Raw genomic sequence first — 25,508 nt, 5'->3', positions numbered from 1 at the left:
AAGGGACCATTTTGTTCCAAGTATTGGCTTCTTGCAAGCCTGCACAGGACTGCAGCAAAATCAAGCGAGCAGATGGGGTAGAAAAGAGTCATCGTCTACCTAGATGGTCATGCTTCTGATACAGAATGGCTTTCTTTCCAGAAGCACAGCAGGTGGATTAGGCCTTCCATAACAATTAGGGGCTGATTTGATTTTGATTAATTAGCCATTCCTGTAGCACCTGTTGAAAATTATGTATAATTAAATTGTTATAGATGATTACAGAGTTGTTTTCCCAAACAGAAGTTTAATGTCACTTTGGGGAGTCTGATTGAGGAGTAACATTAAGGCCAGAATCATTCAGATTGCCTAATGAGTTTCTATGTTTGCCTTTAGTGGTCCTTGAAATCCTCTGGGACCTCTTCTTCAAAAGTGGTGAGAATCAACCAGTCTATTGAACTCAAGGGGCTGCTGGTTCTCCTGAAAATAATCATCCAGGTTGAGCTAGAGTAGTGGTTAAAAGACTGAAGATAATCTGGAAGTCCCTGGTTCAAACCTCTTGTCTGGTGTAAGCTCACTAGGTGGCTTTCAGCATGTTATTTGCAGGCTTAGTCCTCTAGCTGCAGCAGGGGGATAATAGACTGATCTGTCTTACCAGGGCGCTTGTAAAGATTTGAAGACTTTGAAAGGCTTTATAAATGTTTAGTTACATTATTTAGTTATATCAAAATATGGGGATGGGAGCTCAGTGATAGAGCATTTGTTTTGTATGCAATTTGAACCCCTGGTATCTTCAACTAAAGGGATCAGGTACTAAGTGATGCAAAAGACCTTTCTGCCTAAGAGCCTGGAGAGTGTCTGCCTGTTACATTACACAGTATTGACCTTGACAGACCAATGATCTGACTCAGTATGCGGCAGTTTCATGGATGTTTGTGTATTGTACCAAGTCCTCTGTGTCATTTTTAACCTGGTTGAAATTGAAAATATTTGATCAGAGATAGAAACTGAAGTATGGCTCAGCTTTTGTACTGCCATAGTTATTTAGCACATGTGGGAACAGCTTATGAGCCCCTTAGTAGCCTTGTTCATTTTCCTGATTCTCCAATTACCACATTTTGGAGGCTTCAGGAATTGACATTTTTCTGGTACTTATCTTTTAGATTCGAAGCCCTCTGGGCACTGGTGCATCACATCTGTGTTACGTACAGTATGTAGCACACCATTAAATATTAAGGAACAGTAATATTTACAGTTTCGATTAGTGGAAGCCGAAAGCAGGTTGAATGTGCAGGCTACCTGGGAAGGCCAGGTTACCTACTTTGATATGCAGCCTCCCAGCCTCAACCTTGGTTCCTGCTGCCGCTCAATATGGTGACTGGGGGGGGGGCAGGGAAAACAGAAGGGAAACTCTTGCAGTATTTGCAAGTTCACTCTCTGATGTCATGAAAGAGTTAACCTGCTTGTTTATGGTAGTTGTTAGTTAGGTTAGAACCCATTAGATGTGGAGTAGAAGCCTGGTCATTAATCAATTTGTAGTTGTGTGGTGTTACCTAATATTCTGCATGTAGACATTTTATTATTTATTTATTTATTTATTTCGACTTTCTATACCGCCCTGACCCCAAGGGGTCTCTGGGCGGTTTACATAGGGGGTTCTAAGAACGCTTTCTTCCCTAACTAGGGCCACATGGTGTAGGGGCGGGGCTGCCTACCGGCACCCAGGTGGTGGGCCTGTTGTTTCCTCCAGCTCGGCTCCATTTTCCCCCGGCGGTCATCGGTCGGGGCGTTTGTCCTGCCGTTCAGGGATGAGAATTTTGAGATTTCTTCTTCCTCCCTTTGTTTAGAGATTAGTGTGTGAGGCTCCATCTTGGATCAAACAACAGCTAGGAAAAGGTACCTTAGTTAGCTGGACCCTTCCTAGTCTCATTAGTAAACTTTTCTTTTAGCTAATTTACACATGTGCACTGTGTGGTTCTTGTGCGATTCCCTTTTACTTTGCTAAAATATCCAACATAAACAGTGTGCAGCAATGCTGCAACATCATTTCCAGCTGCATAACCCTAATTTTTACCATAGAACTTCAGCAGAATCTTAGAATGTCCTGTGAAGTGCCTCTGTCACTCCTGGTTATGCAGCCAGAAGTGGCGCCGCAGGACACCATTTGGGTGATTTTTCACCACTATAGTCTCCCAGGCTGCCAGTTGAGAAAATCAGGATTTATTTATTTATTTGAAACATTTCTAAGCTGCCTTTCTACCCAATTCAGGTTCCCCAAGGCAATGAACATTAAAATACTAAAATGTTTCAAACACTAAAACATTTCAAACATATAAAATATTTAAACAATTAAATAAGACACGAACACATTAAAACACACAAACAGAGAGGAAGGCTAATTAGGCTTAGTGAGGTAATGCCAATCATTTAAAAAGTTGTCATATGCTCATGGAAGACAATGTGAGAGAGAGAGAGAGAGAGAGAGAGAGAGAGAGAGAGAGAGAGAGAGAGAGAGAGAGAGAGAGAGAAATTTCCCTGGGGAAGGAGTTCCAGAGTTTTTGGTGCCATGACTAAGAAGGCCTTCAGGTGCCTGAGACCTAAGCCTCAAATAGGAGAAATGCAGCAACGAATGGGACTGCTTGAAAACTTGCTGTGGCTGAGCTTGGAGGATGAGAAAACAAAGGCCAGTCGTTCACAGGTGGTTCTGTTGACCATCAACAGCCTGGTGAGTGGCTAGGAGAGGACTTGATGGTGCTGTTTTTGGAATGAGCTGGTTGAGGTAACATAAGCAGCTTCAAATAGGGAGCATTGAACTGCATATTTGATGGCAGAAAGCAGGGAACGTGGTCTTGAGAGAGAGCATATGCCTGTGTTATGTCTTAAGCCAATAAAGCATTGATTAGCTTAAGCAAAGTTCCTTGAAAAACATAGCAGTACCTGGATCGACAAATGGGCCAATCAGAGAAGCCTTGACTTCGGCGGGAACCACTCTCATTGGTTCCCAGCTCCGTATTCCCATTGGTTGTTATCTGTTTATTGGGTGTGGTTTCGCCCGTTCAAATCGTATACAAGTCAGCCTTGTTCTATGCATCTTTGTCTAGTGTTGTTATGAGCTGAATAAAATGAAATCACTTGTTTTGGAAAAGCTGCCTCGATCTCAGTTCATAATAGCCTGCCATATAGAAGGTCTGGCTGTAAATTGGATTGCAGAAATTAAGGGTCATCAGATACGATACTGACATTTATTCTTGGTGAACACTAATTTAATTTGTGTTCTGTGTGCTCTATGAATCACTAATACTGGCAAGGTACACATACTGAATGTTGATGAAATATTACTACAGCGCTTGGACAGTTGTTTACTGCTAATTAACACTTTTGATTTAAGCAAATAATTTTTAAAAAATTATTTTTAAAATGCTGCTAAGTTATTATGGGAAGGGGTAGATTTGTGATGACACCAGCAATAGCCAACCAGCTCCGTGTACAATGGGCCTGTACTGAGAAAAAACTGACCCAATCTTCCTTGACCTGTCTGCATAACATATGCCTCAGTACATACAAATAGACACACTGTAGAACAAAGAGGCATATTTGCAATTGTTTCCTGTCATTTTCTTAAATAAATGTTTAGAATGCAAGTAGGGAAAAGTAGCATTAAAACTAACCCTAAATCTAGCTGTAAAAGGCCAGTGATGGTCGCACAGATCCAACTTACCTGTGATTGATTTCCATTGTGATTACAGCTGAATGACTTGGCTAGAAGCTTTGGGCCTATGTTTACAGCACCTGTAGATCATTTATTTTCAGCTTACACACACTGAATTTTAAACTCCTGCCAAGAAGCAAAGGGACTTTAGAAAAAATGAGAAGATACGCATGTGCCAGAAACTTTAAAGCTTTCCTTTTGGGATCTCCTGTTCTCTGCAGGGAATGGCTGTCGCTCACAAATCATTTATCTGCTTTTACACTGCAGGAACAACTGCTTGTTCATTTGGCACCCCTTGCTCTGTACAAGATGGCTGTTACTAAGGGTGTGTCAGCACCAGCTGTTTGTCACAAAATATATCCTGTAACATAACTCAAACATCCGCAACATTCTGCACCTTATCCAGCAAGATACCCCAGGGATATCAGAACCTCATAACAATACTTAGCCTTAAGGTAGCATTTTTAATGTGTTTCATATACTATATCAACCCTGTCAAGGTAGGTTACTATTGATATCTCCATATTGCTGGGGCAGGATACTAAGGCAGAGGGCATTGTGGCTTTTTCTAAGATCTCCCCCCCCCCGCCCAATCATTCCATGTGTGAACTGCAAACTGACATTTACTAGGGTAAGTGTGAACTCAGCTTTAATAAGACATGGCCCTAGACCTCATAACAGTGGAGTAGATCAGGCTGGATTTTGATAAGGTTAGTCTGGTATGTAGCGATCTGCTTGGAATCCTTGTTGGATTAGCATTGCTAGCAGGTTCTATTTTATTTCGAATGAAAGTCAAAATATGTTGTTGCTGGGGTTTTTTTTTTGTTTTTTTAGTGTTCTGAATCGCACCCCTGCCAACCTGATTCAGGAAATAATTTTAGTAGATGACTTCAGCTCTGATCGTAAGTATTTCTTTTCCTTGTTTCCTCCTTAATTATATTCTATACTTTTTGTGCACCATTTTAAACATTATTTTCCTCCTTCACACAAGATGTTTCCTTCCTTTGCTTTTTATCTGAGAATAATGAGACAACAGGGGAAGGAGCAAACATTTTGCTATGTTTTGTTTAATTTCTAGCCAACAAAAAGAAACCAGTCCATTTATTTTCCTGGAGTCTTTCTTTTCATTCTCTGTTGCCTTTCCACCTGACAGTCCTGACCAGGAGGCCAGAATGCTCACTTTGGCTTCATTAACCACCATTTTGTCTGCCATTATCAAAAGCATGGCAAGTGGTATGCTCAGCTAGGCACTCCAATTATACATGTTCATGCAGAAGGAGATAATGCATGCAACAGCACACTGCTGTGTCCTTGGCAGATTAGGGTTGCTATCCACAGGTTCTTTCTGGGGTTTTCACAGAATAGAACCATCCCTGGGCAGTAAGTGGCTGGAATCATACTAAAGGAGGACCTATCTTTCCCTCAGGATCCTGGCACAAAAAATGTTGTTTACTTCATTTTTCCAGTTGGACTTTTCAACAGAGCTATAAAAAGGGGCTCAAATGTTTAGGTTCTTCAAAGAATAATAAGGTATGGTTTCTAAAGGAGGCATAATGGCAAGGGCGGAATGCCCACATTCATACCATCTGCAAAGCATGACCTAGTTTGACCACCTTTGCTGTAGCCTGATAAGTTCAGGGTGCTTGCATCATCAGCAAGGATCAAGAGAAGAGGACCTGGGGAGACAAAAGAGTGAGGAAGTCTCACATTTAAGGCTCCAGCAGTAAAGCTACTCCCTCTTCAGGGGAGATTTGAGGATGGGGGAGCACTGTGATTCTTACATCAGGTTCATTTCCTTTATAAAGTGGTGCGAAAGGAGGCAGTTTAGAATGCTTAGCCCAGGAATCCGGCTGTTACAGGAGATACAGCATAACCCTCTCTCTCTCTTGCACAAACCTTTATTGGCATAACACAGCAACAAGGAGAACAATGAAACTAATAAAAATAGAACGAAATTACACCAAGCTGCACCAACAAGGGATCGTTTTTAAACTTCTCGGAAAGAATAAACTCAGTTGAGAATATAACAATTCTAAAAAATACAGGGGGGTTAAGACTTGTATACCCTTACCCTAAGCCTCCAGACATAGGCTAAGAATGCAGCAACAGACAAAGTAGTTGCCAAGAACTTATCAGACAATAAAATTTTAAGGTCGTTGTCAGTCGGATTCCTTGTGGTAGGTAAGTGGGGACTAATCAAATAGCTACGCATAGTAGAATTATGAGGACAACGTAGAAGGATATGAGCAACTGAATCAGGTTCACTATAGAGGCAATTGCAAGTTCTGTCCCTATATCAACAGCAGAGCCTTACCCTGTCCCTACCCCTATATCAACAGCAGAGCCATAAATCCGGCAGCACTACGGATTTCTGAGAATTGCACATCCCTTCTTCACTCCCAAGTAAGAGGTCAGGGCAGCTGGTTCAGGTATACTCACACCTTTCCCCCCCATTCTGTTGTCCACAGCTTATTCAGTAACCACTTTGGCCTCTTAGGTAAATGAGGGAGCAAAGTGTAATGTTTCCCAGCTGAGCCAAATAAATCTTTCCCCCTCTTTTCCTTCAGTGTCAGGGCATGGATCACCACCCTCATGCGCCAGAGTTCAATATCTCCCTTTGGCCTCAGATGTCTTCCCTTGGCCATCCTGTTCCACCTTCTCCCCCTGGCTCTACTCCCTCCTGGTTTGGGAGCCAGAGCTGATGCAGCCTCCTCCTTCAGGGTTTGTAGAGGCCTTAGCCCAGCCTGGAGCATGTTTAGAGACACTCTCTGCCCGGAAGCCTCACACCCATGGCGAACCAATGGCAGCCTTGAAGGAATCTCTCCCCTACTTCTTCCCTTTCCCAAAGAGCTGCTTGTCAGACAGCTGGCTGTCAAAGGGCCGGCTGTCACTGTACAGCTGGCTGGTGTGTGGCTCTTTCAAGAGTGTGGCTGGGGCCCCACTGGTGGACACTGGGCATGGCATCATGAGGCGCCAAGGAGAAAGGGAGCTGGGCATCATCACCCCCTGCTCCTCAACACTCAGTACATCAGAATAAGTCCCATCACACCCTGAACCTTAAATTTAACAGTTGCATTTTGGTCCACATTTTCATAGTCTTGTGCCAAGTCTCATAATTCTCAAGTATCGTTTTCACTCCCAGATCCCACCCCTTGGGGACGCTGCCTTCCAGCATTGTGAACGCCATGGCTGGGACACTCCACAGGCCTCAGAATGGGAGGGGAGGGGCTTCAAGTCACCCTTGGCCGCCTCCTCCTCCTGACTGTGAACCTTCTCTCATTCTGCGCTCACAGTTTCAGTCCACTGCTCCCTGACCTGTTTCAAAGAGCCTCCATTTATCCTTCTTGCCACCCTAATCAGCCTCCCTCCTTCCTCGTCTCATGGGGCCAAAACCAGCCTGTTAGAAGCAGGCCTTGGTTATTGGCTCCCTGCTTCCTGGTCTCTGGTTGGGACCCCACCTCCCTGCCTCTCCCTGGGTGTGGTTTGGGCCGCCCCCTTGGATGCCGCTTTGCTGCTGGGCCCGGGGGAAGCTGTCACACCAATTCAGCTGCTGGGGCAAGTCCAGCTTCCCGTGGCCCTCCAGGAAGTGGAGTATAGCCACCTCTCCCATTGCACTTGCTTGGCATTCCCTGTCATTGCCAGCCTCCTTCACCATTCCTGGGCTTCCCCGGCTGCTGTTCTGGGTCATGCCTCCATAGTGGACCTGCCTGCTGTTGCTGCGGCAGCCCCACCAAGCTCCAAGCATGCCTCTCTGCTGGTGCCTGGAAGACACCATGTGGCTGGCAGCTGTAGTAGGTCCTTTGGCCTGGGTTTGTTCCGGAAGGCTTTGCAGCCTTCAGAGATTCCAGGGGCAGCCGTGGAGTGGTGTAGCAGTGCCGGCCCCAGATAATAGTTGTCAGGTAGTGAGTACTTCATGTATGGCACCCTGAGGTCCTTGGAAGAACAACGGAATAAAAAGGCTTCTATTTGGATAGAAATTAAGCTTTGTTTATTAACAGTTTTTCTGAATTGCCATCAGACTGCTGCCATAGCAGGACTGGGATTTTGCCATGTTCTTGAAGTGTGAATAGCCTAAAAAGGTTTGTGGGTTCATTTTAGGACACTGGTTTCCTTGCCTAGCAGATGGCCAGCAATATCTCAGTAGCCTTTAATCAATGATACCTGTCACTGTTTCTCAATGATACAGCCCTTGACAGACTGCCCACAATATTTCAGGCAGTGGGGTGCCTGTGAAAATGGAAGAGCTCCAAGGTAGTGTGGTGCCAAGAAAAGTACTTTGGCTGGTGGCCTTCCTGATTCTCACCAGGATGCCAAAGCTGTGCAGCGATGATAAGTGGATGGGCTTTGCGAGACATGGAAAAGAGTACAAGAAACTGCTGCTGCCATTGTTGCAGTGAAAAAGAAAAGCAAAGTGATGAACGGAGGGGAAAGAAATTTGGGCTGATATCTGTACTCAAGGTTCATTTAGCATAGAGTAGCAAACGCTTTCTTTGCAGCCAACCGTGGTCCAAAGAGTGTATCTCATCTCATCTATATACAGTGTCATGCTGTACTCCATAATAAGGTGAATGGAAAGGGGGCAAGTGGGCAGCTGATGTGAGCAGTCTCTACAGTATGCTTAATTTTTTTGTGGGACAATGACCATCATGTCTTGCCTCTGTGTTATACATGTAAGGCTCAGCTGCATGTTGTTTTTCAAGAGAGTTTAAAAAAAATAAATGCAACCCTGGAGGCTGCAATCTGAAATAAAAGATCTGCCCGGGGAAGGAAGGGAGAGGTTCTTAGCCCTTTCCCGTCCAGTGTTTTTTCTGTTGAAAATCCCTCCTCCTCCCCGAAGCTGTTTTTCCCATTGCAAAACAAAATTTCTTGAGCAGATATTTCATATGAAATAATATGACGCAAAATCTGAAATGCAACCTTAGCTTTGTTTTAAAAATGTTTGTTTCCCCCCCCCCATTAGTAAATAGCTCATTATAAAAATAAAGCTTGGGGTTGATGAACATTGAGCATGTTTGTGCAAAATAAGGGGGGGGGGAACCTATTTATTTATTTGATTTCTTTAGAAAAAGGCATCCTGCATTTCTGCTAAAAGGGACTTAAAGCAGCAATATCACGTTGACCTGCGTTAATTATTCAAAGCCTAGAATTCAGGCTTCCTTGAGATGGATGAGTTGGCACACCAGCAAAAACCTTTGTTTTATATTTAATTACTTTTTTTTTGTCAAATGCTAGCACTGCAACCCTAAGCATACTTACTAAGAAATAACCCCTGTTGAATAGGAGTAAATATAGTTAGGCTCAGACTATGATTATGTAACTTTAGGGCCCACAAATTTTTAGTCTGGGTATAAGCTTCTGTGTGCACGCACGCTTCTTAAGATATATTGAAACAGAAGTCACCAACCAATTACATATAGATAGCAGGTGAGGAAGATGTTTCCAGGAAGGGCCAATTAGAGTCAAGATGCATAAGTGACGGAGCAATGAATATAGCTAAGACTGGATGAAGGCAGTTGGTAAGACCAGGTGCCACTGGACTCTTCGTTCTGCTGCTTCAGACCAACACAGCTATCCACCTGAATCTATGATAATGCAAGGCACCCTGGTTATTTGTTTATTTATAACCTGCCTTTGTTGCTGAGACTCAAGCTGCATATCTCCACAACAACACTGTTTTTCATAGTGTTTTTTTCATAGATGAGGAATTAAGTGTGAAAACTTTCCCCAAGACATTTGGCTACAACTGAGCTGAGATCTGAGAATTAGCCTCCAAGAGTCAAGCTTAACTTTCTGACCACTAGACTTCTCTGGACCTTCAGGATAGATAATGGTGCAGAAAACAAATTGATACATGTGTGTATCCTCGGAGATGGATGGGTTCATAGAACCATAGAGTTGGAATGGGCGATACAGTCCATCAAGTCCAACTCCCTACTCAATACAGGATCAACCTAAAGCATCCCTGACAAGTGTTTGTCCAGCCACTGCTCAAAGACTGCCAGTGAGGGGGAGTTTAGTGAGGGGGCTGTTACTAACTAGCAACAGCAAGAAATCTCTTGATGCCTACAGTTCACCACATTCATTCCCTCTCTCCCTCTGTGTTTCCAGACTGTACACATGGGACATACTTTGCTTTTTAAAAATATCACAAGGCAGAAGTGTACATTGCAGGGCAAATAGGGTGCCCCTTTACTCAAGTTTGCCTCATAATGCAAAAGCTGGCATTTGCAGGATAACATCAACTGGTTGGAGGGAGGTACTTGAATTCCCCTTCACTAGAATTCCTCCCTGCCTTATTTCCCCTCACTTCTAGTGCTGAAACTGGAAATGGAGAAAAGACCAGGTAGAAGGGTTCTGGAGAAGGATGCAGGAGTGATTAGCAACTCCATCTGTCCTCCAGTTCTCCCATGGAAATCCACACCCACCTTACATTCCTATTAACAAGAAAATAGGGGTTTGTGAAACTTTAATTTTCTGGTAGAGTGTGTTGTTACATCCTAAACTGTCTGTAGTATTAGTCTTTCATGGTTCAGAGTGCAGCCACAGGTTACAACGACCTCATGGCCTCTTTTCCCTTGCAAACCATCCTCAGGAGGGGGTGATTTGCCCTGGAGAAGTTATGTGAGGGAAGCAACTCTCCAGGCTTTGCCTTACTATTATATATGGGCACAAACCAAACTACGAAACAAAATTTGTCACAAATTTTGCCCTGTTCATGCTTCAGAAAGAGACAGGCCCACCATCATGAACTTTCACAAACTTTTGAAGCAGTTTGTGGGGGTTCATGGATGGAGCAGAAAGAAGGGGTTTCAAGGGATTCTGAGTACCCTTTAAACCCCTGCTTTCTGTTCCCAACCAATGCTGCAAAAAGTGGCGGGGAGATGTTCCCCGCTGCTCAACTGTTTCAACCTGTCTTGTGCAGTCCCTTTAAAGGGACTGCAGAAGACATCCCGAAAAACAGTTGACCTGGCGGGTAGCAGTCTCCCTACTGGCTCAGCTGTTTTGAGCTCCGTTGTGCAATCCATTTAGTTGGGCATGTTTAAAGGGGCTGCACAAGGGAGCCCAGTAGAGCTGAGCCCATGGAGAGAAGTCTCCCTGCTGCCCCAGCTTCAGGCTCTCCTATGCAGCCCCATCTCCCCATAGGCTCTGCTCCATTGGGCTCCCTTGTGCACGCTGGTTTAAAGGCGCTACATAAGAGGGCCCGAAACCAGGCTGGCAGGGAGCCTTCTCCTCATGGGCACAGCTCCATTGGGCTCTCTTCTGCAGCCACTTTAAACGGGGCTGTGTAAGACAGCCTGAAGCTGGGCTAGCTGGGAGACTACTCTCTGCAGGCTCAGCTCTGTTGGGCTCCCTTGTGCAGCCCCTTTAAACAGGGCTGTGCAAGAGAGCCCAAAGCCAGGCTGGCAGGGAGACTGCTCCCTGATGGCTCAGCTGTTTTTCAGGCTGTCTTCTGCCGTCCTTTTAAAGTTTAAAGAGACTGCACAAGACAACCCAAAACAGCTTAGCGGTGTAGGGAGCAAGCTGCTCCCTGATGCTCTGCTGTTTTTCAGGCTTTCTGCAAACCCTGTTGAAAGGTTCCTTTAGTTTGGCCACGAACCACATTTTCCCAGTTCGTGCGTATCCCTACTTACAACTTACCTTCCACCTGACACTTCTCCCCAAAGTTGCTTTTAATCCCACCAGTGATCCAGACCAATGCTCCCTCTAAGCTGTGGAGTCTTGTGAGCAAAAATTCTACTTTGTGAGCTCCTGACATTAAAGTTGTGAGCGAGTGATTTGGCTGCTGCATAAATGAGTTTGCCCTGGAACCATCCTTCCTGAGCTAAGACAAAAATGTGTGAGCCGGAGGCTGAGAAATTGTGAGCTAGTTCACACTGACTCAGCTTAGAGAGAACACTGATCCAGACCCCCCCTCATATACCCTTTAAACATTGTCTGAAACCCACCACAGGATGAAAGGCCAGAGCTTCAGGGCTAGCAGAAGGAAGGGGGAAGCTCCTTTATTCTTTGCCCCTGTTGCACTCCAAAGCACTCCCTCCCACATATGCTTCAGGAAGGATGAGGAACTGTAGAGGCTGCTTTACATTGTGGCTGTCGTGTAAGATATTGTTTACCCCACACATAGCATCTGAGAAATACTGATTTTGGGTATGGAGAGGCAGGACGGATAGGTAAGCAGAGTTCTTGTGGTGATCCTGTAGGCACTGGGATGAAGGCCCATCTGTTGAGTAATATTATAAGAGAAATCAAAGCATTACCCTGTGTTCAGAAATATGGGAATAATTAAGTGCCTCTTTGTGCTGATGCCAAGCGTTTTCTCTTGTCTTTAGCTGAGGACTGCCAGCTCCTTACCAGGATACCAAAGGTCAAGTGTCTGCGGAACAGTCGGCGAGAAGGTGAGCATGGCCCACTTTGTGGGAAGCATCTACTTGTACAGGGGCATAACAGCAGAGCAAGTGAAGATGTGAAATAAGGAGACATACAAACATCAGCCTCTGAGTGCATCACATCCTTTGCCTAGATTCAGTTTAGAAATTAGATGGCATCTCCTCTCCCCAGTTCAGCCTTGGCATACAAGCCATTGTTTATTTGAACAGCAAAGCTTTATCTAAGTCTGGGTGCCAGGTTTTCACAATAAATTTTAATGGATGGGATTGAACATAAAGAGTGGGGATGGGAGTGATCTGTGGTTTAATGCAGGGCAGGCGGTAACTAATTTATATAGGACAGTTCACAAGTCCCAGCATTTTATTACATTCCCACATTTTTAGCACCCTTGCCTATAATCATTGTCTATCATCCACCTTTAAAAAATTTGAAATCAAAAAGCAACAATGCATGAAATTAGTCATAAAATATGTTTTAAAAAATAAGACTATAGTAATTATACAATTATAATTATATCCAATATTGAAGTGAAGGGCTTGTGTTAACCGTGAAAGCAGCAAAGTGAAGCTAGGTCATCCATAGACAAAGTAAGCTTGTAGTAGGGGACATCCCACAAAAAAAATTAGATTAACCAAAAGAAGGGGGGGAACCCAACAGTATGATGATATGGGAGATGGTGCTCCATCAGATATCCCAGGTCATACAGAGTTTCTAAGGAAAGACTTGGAATTTGGCATCTTGAATTTGACCTCAAAGCAGATGGTAACCAGGGAACTACTGCAAAATTGGTCTAATATGCTTCCAGTGGATGACACCCTCTGGACCCAGCAAGAAGACTATCAACTTCTCAGCTTTTTAATAATAAGCACAATGGACCAGGGATCAAGCAGAAGAACTGAGATATGCACAGATTGAAGAATCCCATCCACATTCTCAGGTGTTGACTAGAACTCATGCGATATGAGTTGACCAGGAAAAGACCTAGATGATTCTGAGTTAATGGTAGAGTTAAGGTCAAAACAGATATAAGCTACTGTATTCACAAAGAATTCTGTAAAACTGTCACAGTGAGGCCCCAAATAATCTACTCCTTTCAGTAAAGAAGAGCCAGGGTATAAAAGTTCTTTTACCACTTGAAAAGGCACTGCTGGAAGAAACCACAGACACAGTTGGGGTTAGAGATGAACGTATTTTCCTTGCCATTGCTGCCAAGAAGTAGGCCTTCCAGTCGGTTCTAGGCCATGTTCAGTTGAATTTGGCATGAATCTCCCCTCTACCTGTGCTCAAGTCATCATCTTTTCTCCCTAACGCTCTCTCTTTAGCCACGGAGAGGGCTGTGCTCTGTCAGGTCTTCCCCTAAATAATTGTATCCTGTCCTTTTCCACTATCCTTTTGTAATGTATCACGACCCGACCATGTGGTCAGCTTGGGCACCACGCGGTCAAGAGCAAGCGTCGAGCTTAGCTCTGACAGACAAAGGACGATGCGGATTCTAGCCTGCACCAATCAGAGACTAGGCTCCGGGCCGAGAGCCTGTGGGACTCTCAGCCACTAGTTTGGACCTATTGGGAAGTGGGGGGGTGTTATGGGTGGTGGTTTCACGGGGGATTTAAGCCGGTCTGCGAGCTGGCTAAAGTTTTCTTGTTCTACACCAAATAAAGTACGCTAAGCTGAAATCTCTGTCTGCGTACTTTTCACCTTTTGTCTCTGTTTGTCTCCTCCCCCTTTCAGGGCTCATCCGCTCTCGAGTGCGAGGGGCCGATACAGCAACAGCTGAAATTCTGACCTTCTTGGACAGTCACTGTGAGGTGAACAGTGAATGGCTGCAGCCTATGCTTCAAAGGGTGAAAGAGGTGAGCAGGTGTCCTCTCCCTTCTTCCCCTGGCTGGCAAGCATTGCTTTGCACACTGTGCATAGCACCTCTGGTCATGTGAGATACACTACTGCAAGCAAAAACAAGGTTTTGTAATCCCCCCCTTTTTTTTGCTGAATTTCCTCTCACAACTGTTGATGTTACTCCCCTCATGTCCTCCAAAATATATCCCAAGAGGGGAATCTCTTGCTTGAATTCTGGAATCCTGCACTGTGTGGAGTGAGTTTGGAAAAGGACATGAGCCCTGGGGTGTAGAAAGGAAAACTGTACAGCTGAGTTAGCAGCACTCATCCTGCATGTGCCAAGAGGGTCAGAGAGGAGATGTGACGACACAGCTGAAAAATCTGCGATGACAGAGCTGAGTGGGGAGGGAGGTTTCCCCTGCAGTCTTCAAGGCCTGCTTTCTCCTTCTCAAAAGAAGTAGTTAACTGGGCCCTGGAGACAGGTAGAAAAACGCAAATTACATATATGTTCAGCTATGTGCCAAGAGGAAGAAGAAAGTGAAACCTTTGCACTGGAGACTTAAAAGCCTCTGCTCAATAAATCCTCCTTCTCAGTAGCCCATAAACCTTTCCTTTGTATTTGGTCATAAAATCTTGCTGCTGGCAGTAGCAACAATAGCAATGCCAGCCCTTGTGACTATTTGTTGTGTCAGAGATGTGCCTGAGCAGCTCAGCAGCAGAGGTGAAGCTCAGGCCTGCTGTTTGGAACTGGGTCCAACTTTTCCCAGGCATCTATTGTTAATAGAAGGTTGGGATGAGGCAGATCTCTTCACAAAGTACAAAGTATGTTGGTTGGGTCCCTGTGTCCTGTGTAGCAGTCATACATGACTCGCAACTTCCCCTAAATCCTTGTTCGTGCGGGGCCTGATTCAGATCAGTGTGGATGAAGAAGGGGTTTCTCTCTTCCTCTCCATTCCCTTTCCTGAAACAATCTTGAGTGGGAGGTACTATTTGGCCTGTTGGGGAAAGCCACAAGTGTACAATGCATCCCCAGGACTGTTGCAAATTGAGAAAACAGCATTTGGGGGGGGGAGGCTGAACCCCCTTCTCCAGGTGCACCACAGTTGTGATCTGAATTAGGCGCTAAGAACATGGGAATTGAGAGGACCCACCAGTCACACATAAAACACAGGATGGGAACCCTGGACTCAACCTGTTTACTTTGTAATGTTTGAAGAGACCTGAATAATGAATCTCCAGAATTCAAATAGCCCCCCATTTTCGTTCTCCAGTTCTACCTTTAGCTGTCTGGAGATAATTTGGTATTGGACAGATTTCCCAGGTGAGAAGGAGCAGAGATACTGGAGTAATTTTATGGAAGATACTATTCTCAAAATGTTTCCAAAGACCGTAATCCCAAGGATTCTTTGGAGAAAGCCATAATCGTTAAAGTGATGCAAGCCTGCAAGCTAGAGATAGCCTTAGAAAACTCTGATCATCTCTTCAGCCTTGTGCTAAGATCTCAACATTCAGGGTTAAGAAACAATCCCACTGCTAAGGAACTGTGGTGGGGAAGTATGACAGCATCCCTTGCTTGGAAAGCTCCTTCACACACAATTTTCAGGCCTGCAGTTTCTGAAGTTATTGTGTTTGGCATATCGTGCCAGTTGGCATTTAGATCTGGAGGTTGCCTGTGCCAGCTCTGACTGTTGCCTCCGGCCCATAGACATGCATTGTTTAAACATGAAAGATGACACATTTGTTGATATTACACTGATTTAGATGGAAACCAGTTTACAGCCCTTTTGCTCATCCTTTTGTCTTTTTTAAACCTACCAACATAGACAAGCCTCCAGACTGTGAATCGCTTCCTCAGTGGGTTGTGTCCAAATTAAACTTCCATGATTTTTTCTGGGACAAAAATTAGTCTCCTCCCCTCTCCTCCTCCTCCAAAATGTATGTGTTGCTTATTGCATTTTGAAATCTGAACATGCAAAGAGCAGCCCATGAATTCCTTGTAAGCCAGTTTCCAGCCAGCAAGGACAGGCAGTAATTTTAAATGATTACTTATGCTGCTAGAAGAAGACTACAACCTGTCCTGATGTGGTAGGCTGGAAGCTGCCCTCGCAAACAGCAGACTGGCTGTGATCTTAAACGTGGGTAATGGTTGCTTCCTCCCCACCTTACAAGTGAAACTGACTAGACTAGAAGTGGCTGTCACTTGAAGTGTCCTGCTGGGCTGCCTAGCTATGGATGGATCTACTTGTAAGTAAGCACCCTAGATGGCTGTTTTAAGTAGCAGCATTACCAGTGAAAACAATCTTCCTATTGGAATATCGGTTTTATTACCAGAACTAATTCCCAGGAAGTGAGTACTTATTTAATGGAGACTTTGCAGTGACAAAACTCAGAATTAAAGTTCTAATTAGAGAGCCCACATGGGATATGATGTAAACTTCACGAGCTGCTCCCAGGACATATCCCTGGGAAAACATCTGGTGTGGACACACCTTTTGAAGCAGTCAGCACAGTTGGAGAGAGAGATTTTCTTCGAATATGATTAACTGGAACAATTACTGCAGACTGCTTGAACAGGCAGATGTCACTGAACAGTGTGAGAAGTCAGGAAGCGATGCCAATGAAATGATTTTAAAACAGGCAAACCACTGAAGTACCGAAGTGGCAGGGTTTTTTTTAAGTTCTCCAGAGAAAAAGGAAAGGGAAATAGCTTTCCTCGGAAGAAACAATTTTTTGCCCACATTATTGTAGTCCACCAGTGGCTTTCTTAGGATGACCAAAGGAAATTCAGAGCATAACAGCACCATCTGATAGTCACTCCTTGAAATTCTGTCCTGTGTATGTGACTAGAAAACAGAGAGCAGGCATGTTGCAATAGCCTGTGTTATGAATCTCCCTCGTCTTCTAAAAACTGAGGCCGATTTCCCACAAGCGCTGCTCCGCACTCGGTCTTCCCTTTTGCCCCGATGGTACATGTCAATTTTACACAAGCTGCTGCACAGCCACATTTTGCCCCACAGCTTTGCGCGATTTCCCCCGCATGTACTCAATCCTCAAAAAACAGGATTGAGTAGATGCGGGGGAAATCATGCGAAGCTGCGGGGCAAAATGCAGCCACAGCAGCTTGTGTGAAATTGACACGTACCATCGGGGCAAAAGGGAAGAGCGAGCGTGGAGCAGCGCTTGTGGGAAATCGGTCTGAATGAGTCTCATTCTTCAGATCACTCCTGCAAAACAACAACTGGTTCCAATCTTATATGCAAAAGCCACAGATTATTTCTTAGCAGAAAGAAACCTGGAGTTAACAAAGGGATGCAATGCGGTATGCAAATATTTTTGTCATTCTGCCATATGCATAAATCTCATGGTTTCTGAGTTCCTGAAGCTTAATCTCTACACCTTCTTTCTGAATTCTAATTTTTTCTCTTTTTCATTCTTTCAGGATTATACACGGGTGGTGAGTCCTATCATTGATGTGATAAGCTTGGACAATTTTGCCTACTTAGCGGCATCAGCAGATTTAAGGGGAGGTATGTACAGCCAATAGATAAATTCTGAAGAAGGGCTGTTTCTTTCTCTTAGGATAACTGCAACGTAACTGGTTCCTTTTGATCCTTGTTGTAAGACATGCCTGAAAACCTATGATTTTACCTATACTCAGACCGATTTCACGCAAGAGCTGCGCCGCAGGCGCACGTCCCTTTGCCCCGCTTCTATTGGTCAATTTCCTACTCGAAGCCGCGCGGCCACATTTTAACCCGCGGCTTTGCCCAATTTTCCCCACGGTTTCATGATTCTCAAAAATCGGGTGAAGCCGCGGGTCAAAATGCGGCCACGCCGCTTCGAGTGGGAAATTGACCAATAGAAGTGGGGCAAAGGGAGGTGTAACCGTGGCACAACTCTTGTGTGAAATCGGTCTCAGTGTATGTGTGTTCATCTTTTTGGAGGAAATGTAGAAATACATTGGCAGGAGCTGGGAAACCTTCACTTACCAGTTCCCCTCCTGGAGATTCTTGCCTTACAAATCAACACCTCTAATTTTCTATAATTTTATGTACATTTACCTCCTAGTTCTTGCTAAATTACATAAAGATCCAAATTCTGCAAAAGAACCTCAAAACATTAAAAACAACTTGTGAATTATGTAAAACAAATGAAGCTGATACAGTTTTACTAAATTTACAGTATTTATTCCAGTCAAAAAATGTGGATTTGTAGACTTCCTACTTAGTGGCATTCAATAGGTTTTTGCTTTCCAGATGAGTTGGATTATAAATTGCATCTTTGCTGTCAGGATATGTCCTTTTGTTTTACCTTGTTCAGCTAACTTCCTCTCCTTTTTCTGTGCTTATGAATGTATGCTTGTCATCTTTGCTGTCTACTGCATGCATTAGGCTTTTGCCGAAGGTTGGTAGGGCCAGGTCACATGAACATATGAAGATGCCTTGTACTGAAGTGGTCCCTTGGTCTATTAAGGTCAATATTGTCTACTTTGACTGGTAGTGGCTCTCCAGGGTATCAACTATCAACTAGAGATGCCAGGGATTAAACTTGGGACCTTCTGCATGCAAAGCAGAAGCTCTACCACTGAGCCATGGCCCCATGGTCATATGTTACCTAACTGATGTGAATTCCAATTTAGTATAACTGTACTCAATGAGCTCCTTTAATGTTAAAAATGTTGAGACCACATGAGAGAGCCTTATGATGTGGTCAGTGTTCATGCCAGAATCATTGGCTTCTTGTGAAAGGTCATTACCAGATTGCTGTGCAACATTATAACAATCTGTGTATCAGGTTCTCTGAATTCTCATCTTTAATTTTTAAAGAAGTACGTCTCTAGACTCTTCGACTGCAGAGATATGCCTTTCCCCTCATACCTCCACAATGAAAGTGGCTAAAGACTTGCTTACTAAAAATGAGAACTGGGAATTGAGAGGACCCAGTACACAGATTTTGTAATATTGTTATAATATAACATCGCTGATTTTTTTTAAACAGCAGAAAAGCCCCGAATGGCAAGGGGAGCAAATGGAGGTAGCAGCAGGAGATAGGAAAGTTCTATTCATTTAGTAGAGCTCTAGAGACGTACTTCTTTAAAAATGAAAGATGAGAATTCAGAGAACCTGATACACAGATTGTTATAATGTTGCTACATCAATATTTAGTTGCCAACTCAAAATGACTGTAAAAACCCCAACTGCCCACATAAAAAGGGGCCACTGCTGGGGAATGGAGCAAGGAAACCTGCCATGTGAAAGCCCCATGGCTGATGTGTTATATTGGCAACTGCACTGGCAATGGGGAAACCATACAAGCCTGTCCCCATTTGAAACCACCCTTTTCTCATCTTTGGAGCCCTGTGATATATATTAATCTCTCTTCCACTGTGCAAGTACAAGTCTTAATGTTCCCCTCTTTCAGTCCTGTAGATTCCTCTTGCATCCACCTTCCATTCCACAGGATCTACCCAATTTGCAAATGTTATAAATCAGGCAGCATTTTATGTGGTACGCATGGGGAAAAGGCAATTACAGCAAACAGAGAGGCTTTGTTCCCGGAAGTATATGTCATCCCACTGAGAGTACTGATGAATGTCTCATAACTTTGGCAGCCAATGAGGCATAGGACAGGCAGAGTGGAGGGCTGAAACACTAATTATTGCATTTCACTCTGGGAACACACATTGGAAGATCTGGAATCTAATTGAGCACAGACAAATATTACTAAGGAACAGAGAGTGCATCTATAGGGATACCTTGAGGCCAAGCTGCATGTTGCTGTTATATAGAAAGCTTTTTCTGCTCTCAAATCATATGTGCGAAAGCAGAATCGCCACCATGTAATGGTCAGCTGTGCATGGTAATGCTATTCATATCTGTGTAACTTGAGGGGTGTTCCTGACATACCTCAGCTGGAGAGGGGGGCACATGTGTTGCTGAGTTTTAAATCACAGAGATTCTCCTGTTGCTGGTTTTCCTGAGCATATGAGAATCTGCAAACATACTTCCTTCTTCTGCCCTGTTCTGTATTTTAGGGTTTGACTGGAGCCTTCACTTTAAGTGGGAGCAGATCCCTATTGAGCAAAAGTTGTCTAGAACAGACCCTACCCAGTCCATAAGGTAAACTCAAGTGTGCAGTATTCCTCTTTGCACAGAAGAACTTGTCTGGTGAAGGAGCTGCTCCATTCATTGATGTTTCCATGGGAAGTGTTCAGAGGTCATGTGTGGTTCATTTAAGAGCTGCAGTTAATCAATATCTATTGTTCCCTGAAGGGTTTTAATATTCTTGACAAATACTTGCAACTCAATTTGTTAGCTTGAGTGGCCCGCACTGCTATAATATGCACTGCATAGTATATTGGTTTTTCAGACAGTAATGGATGCAAGCCGCCATCCCCTGTTGTGAGGTAGGGGAAGTGTCACTGTCCTCCTTTTAGGAATGGTTTGCCATTGTGTTATGATACTAATTGCCCATTTCAAGATGATGAGTGCACAAAAATTATGTATGCATCAAGATGATGTATTGCAGATGAAGGTCCCATATCTAGCCAAATTATGAGGTGTGTGTAGTTAACAATACTTTATTCAGGGCTTGTCTAGACTGCCTGGATTTTTCAGATGTTCATTTTTATCTTATCCTTCTTTTAAGGAGTTCAGAATGGCATATTAGCCTTCTCTCCTCCTCCATTTTAAATTCACAACAACCCTGTGAAGTAGGTTAAGCTGAGAGAGAATGACCAGGCCAAAGTCACCCCATTGAGTATCATGGCTAGTGGGGACTTGAGGCCGGGTCCCCCTGTGCTGAGGCCAGCATTCTACCCATGGCACCACACTGCATAGTGCTCTGGTGTAACCTCTTCAATCCAAACATGAAGGAGTGTTAGCTTGTTACAGGCCCTGCTGTTACTCATGGATGGCTAGAATCAACAGAGTTTGGTGTCCTCGGGAAAATTGTTACCAGCCCACTTCCCTGAGACACTTTGCCAGCTTCTCAGCTAGGAACTAGAGGGTAAAGCTGGAGGCAAAAGAAGCACTGAAAAATCAGACAATGTGGCCTAAGGGTAATGCATACGTAACTGGTTACCCTGGTTAAGGGATCGAGGCTGTGCTCCCTCCCCTTCTCTCCCCCATCTCTGGTATGAATTCCCCCACTTTTCCTAACCAGAATTAAGTGGTCCATTGGCACAGACATTAATGGCATTTGAGGCTAAACAGGCTCCTTTTTTGGGTATTTTTCATATGTGCATGTGTGTGTGCGCGCGCACCTGAGAGTCATGGCGATCTCTGGTGACTGACCCCTACTGGGGGTCTGGGGGATATTCAGAAAGGTGGCTGAATAAGGCCTGCCCTCACCTCCCGCCTCTGGTATGTCAAGGAGGTCTCCCATCTAAGTACTTGCCAGAGTCGACCCTGCAACCCTGCTTAGCTTCTGAGATCTGACGAGATCGGGCTGGCCTGGGCTATCCAGGTCAGGGCGAGGCTAAACAGGCTTCTTGATTAACTAGGATTCTAAAACAGTTTTAGAAGCTTGTTTAACAAACACTGTTTGAATATAAGCCTGGCTTATTTTAATCATTTGGTGCCAACGTAACACTTAACTGCAGCCAAGGCTGGTAAGAGAAGAGGAAATTCACACCAAGGAGAGGAGCTGGATGGAGCTGTGAGATCCCAGTGTCATATATGTATGGCGCTCTTAAGCTTGGTTAAGAAATCACTCCTGTTATATGTGCACCAACCCTTGTAAGAATTTCTGAGGTCTAATGGTTATTCTTTCTAAATCACTGAAGAGATATTAGAATATTATTTTGTCTTATTGCACAACTTTCTTTTGAGTATAAGGTTATTTTATTAATATTAGATGTGCACTCACTGTTTCCCTCAGAACACCTGTCATAGCAGGAGGCATCTTTGTAATCAACAAGTCTTGGTTTAACCATCTGGGAAAATATGACACTCAGATGGACATCTGGGGAGGAGAGAACTTTGGTGAGTTGCTGCCTCGACTTCTTCTATTCCCTGTTCCTCTCACTGGTCTTTCACAAATCACTTTTGCAACTCCTGGTCAGACAAGAACATACATTTTCTCCTGATTGCAGATTGGGGCACTGGCTGTCATTCAAGAGCTACTTTCAGATTGATAAAATCCATTTTCTGCCACCCCTGTGCATATGTCAATATTATTGTACAAACTGCTGGATAAATCCTTGGCAAGATCTATATTATTATTGGCTTGTATGCATGTGTGTACATGGATACTCTTTGGGGACATACTTGTCTGGATAGGGATCCAGATCTGGGAAGTGTCTTGGAAACTGTAGGTTACGTTAAACAGACTAAGGATTTCACAATGTTTACATTAATTGTAGATGCATCTACTGAAAGCACAGCCATTTTTGTGAGGGTGCAGGGGCTGGGTGAAGAGAATGTGTCAGGAGGACTGGAAAATTAAAAGGACCTAGGGAGCCTTTAAGGGGACTAGCATGCTGATATGGGAGGAATGCATTTAAGGTTAAGGGTGGTGGTCTGTTTTACTTCTTCTGTCCTGGTATCCAGCACCAAGAGGTAAACCTTGGCAAGGTCAACTTTCTTCAGTGATCCAAATGAGCTTTTGAACATCAAAGGTTCAATGATTATCTCATCCATTAAACAACAACAACAGAAAGTGGATTTCCCCTTCAAGGCAGCAAAATGTCTGGAAGATCTGTGTGTGCGTGTGTGTGTTTAAATAAATATGGGTGAAACATTGCCTTTAGAAAATGCTTCCTAAATAAATAGTGCCATTTGGGGTTCTAAAGTGAGAATGTTAAAGCATACAGTTCCAGGGTTTGATCTATTGAAAACCACAGGCGTCACACATTTTAAAAACAACTAAAACTCTGAAATTCCAAGACCTGTTCCATGAATAATGTGGGTGGCACAAGCACTGTTGGTATATAATGACTTTTTAGAAACCTGAAAATTGACCTGTGCAGACATCCTCTTAAACAATGTTAATATGAATTACATGCTTTTTCAGAATTCACTTAATATTTTGACAGCTCTTTGATATCAGTGATGAGTGTGGCTGAAATGTTTGTTTTGGAGCCTCATGATATTTTCCATACTGAATCATTTTTCACCCATGCCCTTAAGATCTCCACCTTCATATTTCCCATTATACTCTTTCACACAGATTCACTCCTTGAAATTGAGTCCTTTGATTTTATTTCAGAAATCTTCTCTAATGTTTTCAGTTTCCACTTTAGACTTTCTGCCCATCCCAAGTCTTTTAAGAGTCTACTGTTTACACCAGAATAATTTTATTCCGTTGGTAGGTTTTGTAGACCTATTGTGAGAAGATAATGTCTTATTTATTTATTTATCAAATTTATACCCCGCCCTCCCTGCAAAGCAGGCTCAGGGCGGCTTTGGCAACTTTCAGTAAAGGCCAAACTACACTTATAACACAGAGGATCTCTGGTTGTACCTGTGCTGAACCTGTCTCCTCTCCCCCCCCCCCCCCTCTATGGAAGGTGGTGATTTTTATCAGAGGAAGTGGTGTGGGTGGAAGGGGTTTCCACCCCTCCTCAGAACTACAACCACAATTCAGTGTACCCTTCTTCCCCCAGCACTGCACTTTAGTCATAAAGAAAACATCTGGTGATACAGGTATAGCTCTCTCCCATAACATGCAGTTTGTCTCTAAGATTCGTTTAAAAAGACAAGATTATAATCTGATCAGCGGGACCAGGGAGGGGGAACCAGTTGGTGGAAGGGCAGGAGTTTTTCATCTCAGAAAGTCATCAACAGAATGCAACCAAGTTCACCTGTTCTTGCTTTTGTCCATGTTGTTTGGCTGTTTCATGTTGTAACACTGTGGATCTTTTCCAGAGCTTTCCTTCAGAGTTTGGATGTGTGGAGGCAGCTTGGAGATCGTTCCCTGCAGTCGTGTGGGCCACGTTTTCAGGAAACGCCACCCCTATGACTTCCCTGAGGGCAACGCACTAACTTATATCAAGTAGGGATGGGTTATTCCTTGACCCCAGTTCAGAAAATAAGAGGGTGCTATGCAGAAGCAGTTAGATGTGGCTGCAGTATGGAATCTTCCCTAGGGAAAGAAATGGTATGGAGGACAAGTCCTTGAGACATTTTGCCAGGTCTTTTTTCATACAGGAGCTTCACTGTGATGAATCTAGGATTTTATTAATTCTTTCTGGATATGCCTGACCAAATCGATTGCATTCTTTCTTGTGTTTATATATTCTGACTTCGTGTCAATGTTTCCCTGATGGTCAGGAAACAATAAGTACAGTCATTTCAGTAGGAACTGTACTTTGAGACTTGAGGGTGCTGCTAATTTAACCCTTCTACTCTTGGGGAAAGCATTTACTATTGCAGTACAGTGGGTCAGATATTCCTCAGGCAAATAGGAGTATATTGAAAAATAATGTCATGGATCTCATCTAAAAATTCCATGTATGGAAGGGGGTGATTTTCACCAATTTCCCCGGCCCACAGCAGACCACCAACTCCTCCCAAGCTGTTCTTGGAGGTCCCCTGTCCCCCTAGGAGCAGCATTTGGGGGTGCATTTCAGGTTGCAGTGAAGGCAGTGGGAAGCATACAGAAATACTTTCTCCAGGAAATTTTTAGAGCCAATGAAGTATATTGACAGTGGGTTCCAATGTAATATAAAATGTAATGTACTGGAAAACTTAATTTTTGTATCTGAAGTATGACTGTGACTAAAGTTCCATCAAATCACAATTGTCTTATGGCGACCGCAGCAAGTGTCTTCCAAGGTGACTAAGAAGCAGAGGTGGTTTGCCGTTGCCTGCTGCTGGGGAAGGGCGCAGGTGGGAAATATCCACCATCTGCTCATCTTCTGTTCAGCGTGAAGGTTCACCATAGTTAAGGTTATTTAAACCCCCAACAGGGTTTCATTTTTCGCCTTTCACTTTACTAGGTGTCTGACTGACTGCAGTATCTTTGTACGTAATACTTCCAAATTAAGAATACATCCACAACAGGGGTGGGCTAGAAGAACACAGAACAAATTATTCTATTGCTGTAGAAGAATACATGGAGTAAGGATGATTACCAAACCTTATTAGACCAGATTTTGTGATTGAATCAGACTGAATCCTTAGCCATGGGACCATCAATGAGCAGTTCAATTTGCATTCTTCTGCAGGAGAAAAGCTAAATTAATGCTACAAAGCCCTTCAGAATTAATTCTTGATATGCTGTAAAACATAATACTTAGTTATTTTGTATTTCAGCGCACAAAGACTAATTTTGAAGTGGTTTCTGATTTTTTTGTTTCTGTGCGGCTGAAAAGCACAATTGTGTTCCTCTATAACAGGGGTGGCCAAACTGTGGCTCGGGAGCCGCATGCAGCTCTTTCACAGATATTGTGTGGCTCCCGGCAGGGTGGCTGGGGAAGCTAAATATCATTAGCAAACAAATTATCATTGGACAAATAAATATCATTATCTTCTTTCTTTTTTTTTTTGGATCCCCCTAAGGGGAATTTTTTAATTGATTTTTTACAAACTACAAACTACAACTGAAAATATGGGAAGGGGAACTACATCTAAGGAGAAAGAAAAAAGACCCA

At 43.7% G+C, this 25,508-nt stretch overlaps 1 protein-coding gene across 1 annotated transcript in view; it reads left to right on the top strand.

The window, feature by feature from the left end:
• The window catches only part of GALNT16 (polypeptide N-acetylgalactosaminyltransferase 16), a 222,629-nt gene that overhangs the window by 163,149 nt on the left and 33,972 nt on the right, over nucleotides 1-25,508 (top strand). The window contains exons 4-10 of the mRNA XM_015413290.1: nucleotides 4,523-4,590; nucleotides 12,019-12,084; nucleotides 13,808-13,929; nucleotides 17,352-17,439; nucleotides 19,947-20,031; nucleotides 21,794-21,897; nucleotides 23,782-23,908. Coding sequence (XP_015268776.1) covers nucleotides 4,523-4,590; nucleotides 12,019-12,084; nucleotides 13,808-13,929; nucleotides 17,352-17,439; nucleotides 19,947-20,031; nucleotides 21,794-21,897; nucleotides 23,782-23,908 — 660 coding nt within the window. The remainder of the gene's footprint in view (nucleotides 1-4,522; nucleotides 4,591-12,018; nucleotides 12,085-13,807; nucleotides 13,930-17,351; nucleotides 17,440-19,946; nucleotides 20,032-21,793; nucleotides 21,898-23,781; nucleotides 23,909-25,508) is intronic.

This window comes from Gekko japonicus, unplaced genomic scaffold (genome assembly GCF_001447785.1).
Source record: "Gekko japonicus isolate JY-2015 unplaced genomic scaffold, Gekko_japonicus_V1.1 scaffold32, whole genome shotgun sequence".
In the NCBI taxonomy this organism is placed as follows: Eukaryota; Metazoa; Chordata; class Lepidosauria; order Squamata; family Gekkonidae; genus Gekko; species Gekko japonicus.
Note: the sequence above shows the minus strand (reverse complement) of the source record. Positions and strands in the feature narration are given on the sequence as shown.